The sequence below is a fragment of the Lygodium microphyllum genome, chromosome 9, assembly GCF_053477565.2.
Source record: "Lygodium microphyllum isolate KBCC chromosome 9, Lygodium_microphyllum_v1.1.10, whole genome shotgun sequence".
Classification (NCBI taxonomy): domain Eukaryota; kingdom Viridiplantae; phylum Streptophyta; class Polypodiopsida; order Schizaeales; family Lygodiaceae; genus Lygodium; species Lygodium microphyllum.
Window position 1 is genome coordinate 70,064,311 of NC_141143.1, and position 8,542 is coordinate 70,072,852.

Sequence of the window (8,542 nt, forward strand, 5' to 3'; positions counted from 1 at the left end):
GATTTAATACAAAAAAAAGAAGGATGGGCAAAATCGCACGTGTTGCGATCACAGTTTATAAGCAGTAAACAGTACTTCGAACAAGGAGAAAAAGGAGTGATTGAAAATATTTCCAGTCAAGTGTCTTGGAGTTTTACCCCCCTTTTGGAGCTAATGGAACCATCCGATTTATGATTTGAGCATCAGATCATTGATTTTTCCAAGATCCCCTTCATAAAGAGCTCTTGTTCTTAGCCACAATCCCTCTTCTCTAATTCACTATAAATAAGATGCATGGGGAGCAGTTTAGGAGGGACAAGGAAGCACAAGGAAACCCCAAGAGACTGCGAGAGAGGTAGAAGGATACCCCTCCGAGAGAGAGAGAGAGAGAGAGAGAGAGAGAGAGAGAGAGAGAGAGAGAGAGAGAGAGAGAGAGAGGAGTTAACCCTATTTCCTAAAAGGCTTAATTAAGAAAACTGACTTTAAATGTCACACATAAATGTGATATGACCTAATTAAATAACTATAGAATGCCTATTGAGGGAAGCAGGTGGGCGAAACCCTCGACGATTCTACCCTATGCAAAGTGGTCCTAGAGAACCTCGATTCATGCCGTTTTAGGGGACCGGAATGGGACTATGGCCTATGGGTAGAGAGGTTGAGCCGCGCATCCCTCTCGTTTCTCATTCTCTTTGAACCAAGTGTGGCATGGGTCTGTTTGGCTTGGGTATCTATGTGTAAAGTAGGATGTCCAGGAACCAACGCTAGAATGCTATTAGGAGACCTTGACCACTAGGGACTCAAATTTCACGTCGATCCTAGTGGGTTCGACCACAAACATTCCGTTGTGAGGCAGACTCGAGAAACCGTAGGCGACAAACCCTGTAACATTCTATGGGAGTGTTGGGCAGCGACGCTTAGATTCGTTTCTTGATGGACCGCTAAAAAGATGCTTGGACAGTGGATAGGCTGGCACATTACACATTACTTGTGGCCCAACTAGTATACTCTTAGTATTTCTCAACACTATGCAATGTAATGCTCGAAAGCATTAACCCATGATAAAATTGTTATATCTTGCAATGTATTGAGTCACTCTTAATCCTTGTATATATTGCTATTGCTTTGTTGTAAAACATGTATGCACGCACGCACATATTGATTCACTCTCAATCCTTGTATATATTGCTATTACTTTGTTGTAAAACATGCATGCACGCACACATGCATACATGTGGGTGCACACACACACACACACACACACACACACACACACAGCCAATAGTCACTAGCTCAATATATAGAGGAGACTTTTGGTTCCATGGTAATTGCTCAAGTTTATTGCTTATTATAGTTAGCTTAATTATGTACCTTTCATATAAATAATTAGCATGGGTGATACTTATTCCCATGTCTAAATCATTCATTATTTGTAAACCTTATATTATAGTAGCTAATTTAGTTATGTTTGTCATTAAATTGTTCTAGTCGAACTTTTGTTTTTAGTATACATATATATATGGTGTGAGTTCATACATAGATTCATATGTTAGGATAAACATGTATCCTTTAGAACAACAAGAACAATTTTCATACATGGTTTAGAAGTTGATTGGACAAGCAAGAGTGAACTCCCTATCTTTCTCAAGTGTACACAAGAGGAATGGTGGTTAACTTTGCAACTTGTCTAATGGATTTGTAGTTGTGTATTGAAGTATCTTTACACACCTTTGGTTCATGTAAAATGCATGAAAAGTGTGAGGGCCTTGACACAGAGAGAGAGAGAGAGAGAGAGAGAGAGAGAGAGAGAGAGAGAGAGAGAGAGAGAGAGAGAGAGAGAGAGAGAGAGAGAGAGAGAGAGAGAGAGAGAGAGAGAGAGAGAGAGAGAGAGAGAGAGAGAGAGAGAGAGAGAGAGAGAGAGAGAGAGAGAGAGAGAGAGAGAGAGAGATGTGTCACTCTTGATGCACACATTCCATATGTGGCAATTCCCGCAAGTGTTTTGTAATCTCTTGCCAAAAGTTGGTTCAATTTGGGGGAAAGGGAAAAGTTATATAATTTGGTTGAAAACTTGTCAATAGAGTTAAGTACAACAAAACTAGGTCCCTTTACACTTAGAAACACATCCTCATTCAAAAGGAGCAGAATTTGTTATGCCTGGACTTTGCACACACATTTCTCACCATTTTTAGTATTAATTATGCAAAAAGTAGAGACATTAAACAACGAAAAAAGGTACCATTAAGCTAGGGTGTAAGCCATGTTGGTAAACTAAGGAGTATCACTATTTTGAAGCTGTTACACAATTGGTCCAATTACCCTAACAAAAGGATTTTTGGAGCCACCCTTGAAAGTGTCTCTAGTTTCTACAACAATATCTTTATGGTTGATCCCATATTTGAAGAATATTGATCAATATCAACTATTAGTTTGATCACAAGAGCTCCTTTTGCATACAATAATAGTTTACTAGTCACCCTAATATTCCTCATGTAGCAGGACACCTAAAAATGAGATTACTCCTCTACTCTTTTTGGTAGGTTTTTATTGTAAATTCAATTGTTCCCTATTAAAAAGGCTAAATTTCTCACAATAGAACTGCTACATGGGGTGGTCACAATCATAATATTTGGTAGAACTCTAAGTTGAAACTATTAGGGATGAGGGGACTAGTACATGGCAAGCAAGCATCCTAAGCTACAATGAGCTTATCGAAGCTATGACAACCTTTGCTTCATCGATTGGTAGGCATGTAGAAAAGACGGAGAATAGAGGCAGAAGTAAGGTGAGTTTTGAATCCCTGTCATTAAATCCCGTGACTCCATGCATATTGAAATATACCCTCATTGGCATCTAACTCGTTTAACTGTTGCCTTCTTCATAAAATTGCATTAACATGGGGTGGCCACCTACTTTTTGGCTCCCTTTTTTCCTAGTTTTATACTCATGAGGCTTGCATATACCTCCATGATGCTCACTAGGCACTCAATGACACAAATCGTGGTGTGAATGGATCCTTTAAATGCGAATGGATTGGTGCCACAAGGGAAGTGCAACATAGGTATCGAACTCACACCCCTACAATACCCAACCCACACTTGATCCAATTGGGCGCACCCACAATACCAACCCACTCTCTATCCAACTGGGTTGTGACCCCACTAGTGTGAACAAATCCTTTGTGTGTTGTTCTTTTTTTAAGGTGTCAGTGTTTTTATATGAAATGATTTCGAATTAATTGAAGATGTGGGCTTACATCTATACTTGTAATCAAGACGCCGAAACCCATGATTACCAATATGTGGTCCCATTAATACATCAATTTGGGTGACCATCAAAGTGGGGCCTAATCACTTTTTACAATATGCCTAGTAGTAGTGCCTCACCGCGGCACGTGATAATGTTACCTTTGACCTTAGATTATGAAGCCATTTCCCTTACTAGTTGAGATAGCAGTTCTTGGCTAATGTCAATGTTTTGATTGAAATGTTTGATTCGTTTGTGGGTTGTCACATCGCAATAAAATATGATATCAAAAACAGTTAATCACACTTGTACATTGACCTAATAGGCTAATACGATGATTGAGAAAACCTAGTCTCTCCATCACTAGGCCAGAGGTACCCACACCGTCAGCTGGCTTGCCCCGTCTCCCCGCTTCTGAGTATTTGTCTCGTCTGCCAAACAGTCTTCCTCGCTCTTGTCTTCACCACCACCACCACCACCACCACCACCACCATCATCATCATCATCATTATCATTATCACTTTCTTCTTCTTCTTCTTCGGAAAACAGGACAAGCAGGCCTTTTGCATCCGGTTGCTTCTCTACTGTAGGTGTTGACCAGCTTCTTTTGCGGCACAGAGAAAGAAAGAGGCCGGCCCGGTTGCCCCCGTTTTGGCTCGTAATCGTGGTGTGTCACCTCTCTCGAGTGTGGAAGACGAGAAGGAAGATAATGCCGGCCTAGAGTCTGGATTCGATAGGGAAGCTGGAAACCTGCTTGCTTTTCTCTCAAGGTTAGCGCCTCTAGGGTTTGAACTGATGGTGGCATATGTATGGAGCCTCGGGCTTTAAGAGCCTGGTATTTGGTGAATTTGGACTGTTGATTGCATAGGCATGGAGCCTCTGGCTTTAACAGCCTAGTATTTGGTGTGAATTCTTGGTGAACAAACTTGGAAGTACCCCGCACATGCATCAAGTTCCATCACCATGGCCACAGCTCTTGCAGTCACTCGATCAAGTATACATAACTAACGTCGCAAGCGCTTCCTGATTATCAGTCTTTCTAGAGGAATCCGCCACTTGATCAATTGGCAATAACTAACATCCCAGGCGCCTTCTGTGTGTCGATATTGTCCAAAGCAATTGGCTGCCATGTATGGTTCTGAAAGATTCATGCTTCCACTGTCACGACCTTTTCCAATGTACTACCCCCGGCCTTCAGCTTCATCAGCCAACAAGTCAGGCTTCGCAAGGAATGAATTGGATGAATTTGCCTCGTACAGGGCCGAGATTCCTCAGAACTCATCTTCTGAGAATTCGGGTGAGAATAGGAGTGACCTCCTCGCCTCTTCAGAGAACAGGGAGTTCTCATCTTGCTTTACCTCATACGTGCCACCTATTCCCAGTCCCAGCATGCCTCCCTTCATGCCTCAGGGGATTGCAGCTTCCGAAGCTAGATGGTTTGATGCAGAGAACTGCAGTACTCGGATGGAGTGCGAGGTGACAAGAGAAGAAGAAAGGAAAACTGAACGAGAGCATAAGAAGCGCTCCAAAAATTGGACGCGACCAGAGACCTTGAAACTGATCAGGGTTAGGAGTGAGATTGACGTCAAGTTTGGAAGAACTGGCAGGAAGGCTGAGCTTTGGGATGAAATTTCTGAAGCTCTTCAGAAGGAGAACTTTGCACGTGATGCTCAACAGTGCAAGGACAAGTGGGAAAAATTGTCAGCAGGATACAAGGAGGTTAAAGATGGTGTGAGAGAGAAGGAAGACTTTCCCTACTATGATGAGCTGCACCTTCTGCTGTCTGGAAGGTTCAAAAGAAAAGATCGAGATAGAGACCTTGAACTTGGAGCAAGCAAGGATAAGCAAGAGGTAGGACCAATGGAAGTTCTAGAACTAGATTTGAGCGGAGAACTTGACAACTCACCTTCTTTTTTCATGGATGCAACTGGAGAAAGGCAAGCTGAGCAGGAGGAAGAACAAATGCAAACAAAAAGGCAAAAAAAGTTTGTGAAGTATGTCTCTGTGACTGATCTATCAGCTGTACAGGAGATGATGGAAACTTTACTGGCAAAGCAACAAAAGTTTTTCAATGATCTCTTGGATGCAGTGGAAAAGAAAGAGCAACGGAAAGAACAACTTCGGCAAGAACGGGAAGATAGATGGAGGGCGGAGGAAAGGGAGCAGAGACGAGTATTCAACAATGCTATGCTAATTCTTACTCAAAAGCTTCTTGGAGAGAATCCAGGAACTGGTTTCACATCAATAGCGACTTCCAGTGAGAAGGTACAGGATGAGCTGGGAGGACAAAATAAAAAGATCTAACAACTGGAAGGAATCTGAAGTTTTGCAGCTGATCGAATCACGAACAGACTTTCATAGCTAGTTTGCAGTGGCCACACGAAGGACTGCATTATGGAAAGAAATAGCCGACATCTTGGGATCTCAACAGATTTAACAAGATGCAAAGCAATGCTGGGAGAAGTGAGATAAGTTTATGGCAGAGATAAAATATGTGCTAGATGGATGGAGAGATCAGAGCGAGAGTCCCTTTTTTTCAGAACTAAAAGCATTTATAGATGAATGTTTGGCCATATTTGAAAGCACAAGCAAGGAAGGCTATGGTGTCAGATTATGTCATGGCATGTGTAATTTCAAAAACTTCGAATTTTGGTGTGAGGCAGATGCCTGAGTTAATCTGAAGTCTGTCATATTGCAGACAGATTCTGCAGAAAGCATGAAGCATTGTGAAGACTATTGCTATGTCTGAACAAGCTGCAAGTGTTGTCGTTAGACATCTGCTTTGATGACAAGTTCATCTCCTGAATGAAGGTGAGGTCATTTGAAAGTGGGCACTTCATTTTTTAAACCTGCAAAAGCACCGAGAACTGCAGATGTTTCAGCATAGTGGTACACTTTGAATCAGTAAGACTAGGTTTGAGCTACATGTTGGGTCCTGCCATCATTGCTAAGGTTGTGAATGGCCTTGCTTTAACTTTAGGAATGTGAGGGATGAGATTTTGTAACATGAATTCATCCTGATGTAGAAGAGATTTTATATTATTTCTTGTGTTGCAGTCAACTTACATCTAGCTCCTTTGAGTACTTGTGTAATGAGTAGTTTGATCATTTTGTCTCTTTTTTCCCTTTTTGTGTGGTGAAACTGCATGGCTTGCATTGCCTCAAAACTTTGCATGTCTATTGGATCAATCATAGGCATTTGTGATGCTTATGAGAGCTCGGGCAACTTTATCTAGGAGATGGAATGGCAGGTTTGTTAGAGCTTGTTTTGTAGTAGGTAATAATATTAACAGGATGCACTCCCCCATCTGCATGCTTCCAATGCGGAAAACTGCATTCTTTGCTGCTTGTAATGAAGTCTAGTCTTTGTTAACATGATATGGTCTTAATAGCTGAAGAAAGCAAACCTTTTGATCTGGATGCCCACTTAGTGCTTGTGAATACAGAGGTTTAGTGTTCACCTTGTTCTAAGGCCAGTTACACACTGAGAAGGAACCCCTGCCCACCACAAAAAATAAAGGGGTGTAATGACAGGTGGCAATATTCTATTGGTGGGTGCTAGAATTTATGAGCTGCAGACAGATCTGGGTGGGCAACATCCCCTGTGCAGCATGCCTCTCTGCATCAAAGCATGCCAAGACATATTTCCTTCAACAAAAAATTTGATGCATTGATTAAGATTGAACTCCTGCCATCAGAGCAGAAGGTGATTGGTCCAACTTCTAACCTATGTAAGACATTTTGATGGTGTCCTAGCGTTCTGGTGTGTAATTAAGTAACAGCCAGTCTTTAAGATTTTTGACTTGGCTAGCTGGGGGAGCGGCAGTGTGTAACCAGCCCAACATTCGGTATCTTTTGTAAATCTGAAATTTAGTGTGTAATATGACTGCAGAGTCTAGGAAAATACTTGTAGATTGTTGAGGTTGCAGGATGATTGTGTGGGCATCCTACTCTTCTCTTTCTAATACCCTCTTGATGTGATCAGCTTCCTTTGCTATGGCCAATCTCTTCTTTGACTGATAGGAGTAGCATGTCAGGCTAACCATATTTGAAGGGATACATCCAATATTTCCTACTAGTCACAATTTTATGGTAAAGGGCTTCCCAAACTTTGCATGAGAGGGGGATGATATTCCTCAACAATCCCTGTCTTGTAAAATTTTTAGGTCTCTCTCGCATTTCCAAATAGAAGCTTTTGGTCATTGAGTTATGCATAAGGGTAGTCTTTACATGATATTTCCCATCATCTGCAAACAATGATCTCAATATCGGACTCGTGTTACTTCTTAGAGCCTATTAAGTCCCCTATCATCCAGATATTGACATGCATGGAATGCAATTGTGGGGGACTTTGGACTCTGTGGTCAACATATTGTTGTTCTAATGGCACCCCTTAGTTAGCTTGATCTTGAGTACACTGCTCAATACAAATAATTATGTGTTTTACGTTAGCATGCACAACTTTTCGCTGGTAGAAATATGCTTTTGGAAAAAATTGCAACGCCCGTCTCCTCAACATTGGCCAGAGATGGTCCATTTCATCCAATACACATTGTACACAGCATTAGTATAGTTGTTGTCATTAAGTGTAGCAGCTTCGATGCCTATATGGCTAGAATCTTTGGGACATTTTTCATGTTCCAGAGCCCCATGGCACTGGTGCTATTGCAAATATCAAGTCTCTTCCATGAGGGGCTTAGAGTAGTCGTATCCTTCGCATTGATATTGTGCATCTCATGGCTGTTTGAGCTTCTCATTTGATGGGAACAATCATTTGTGCCACATAAAATGATGGACATTGGGGAGGCTAGCATCATAGCTAAATGAGTTAGAATGCATAATGATAGCATCGGGACATGTCTTTTGATACCTAGGGTGCTCCATGGGAGTGGCTATCTCAATAAAGCAAAGCGTAGGCTTGTTAGAAAATAAAATGAAGGAAATCTTAAAATGGAAGGTGAGGCCTGTATCCTTTAGGGGTGAACTAGTGGTAATCAAAATACTGCTCCCTTCTCTGTTTATATGTCTATCTCTAATTCTTTCCTTCAGTAGAAGATCTCGGGGGGTTCACTATATATATATGCTCTATATAACGTGCGTTCATGGCCTATTTATAAATATCTTAATCTATGAATTTTTCTTGAATAAAACACAACCTTTTTTTATTCAATTTATAAGTAACCCCTTTATATGACACCCTTTTGCATGTAAAAAATGTATGAAAATGGTGTTTTAAAAACCCCTTATTTTGAACTCACGTTATATATACATATATTTATGAGTGACCCTCCCGAGTAGAAGACACAATGGAGTGTGACCT

General features: G+C 41.2%; 1 protein-coding gene across 1 annotated transcript; it reads left to right on the plus strand.

Moving 5' to 3' along the window:
- Positions 1-3,543: 3,543 nt before the first annotated feature.
- Positions 3,544-6,308, plus strand: LOC148031155 (uncharacterized). The gene has a single exon (XM_087684696.1). The coding sequence runs from the start codon at positions 4,351-4,353 to the stop codon at positions 5,524-5,526; it is 1,176 nt and encodes a 391-aa protein (XP_087540822.1). The 5' UTR covers positions 3,544-4,350; the 3' UTR covers positions 5,527-6,308.
- Positions 6,309-8,542: the final 2,234 nt, after the last annotated feature.

What these genes read in the sequence shown, in the direction of transcription:
- LOC148031155 (XM_087684696.1), top strand. Translation starts at nt 4,351, where the DNA reads ATGTATGGTTCTGAAAGATTCATGCTTCCACTGTCACGACCTTTTCCA.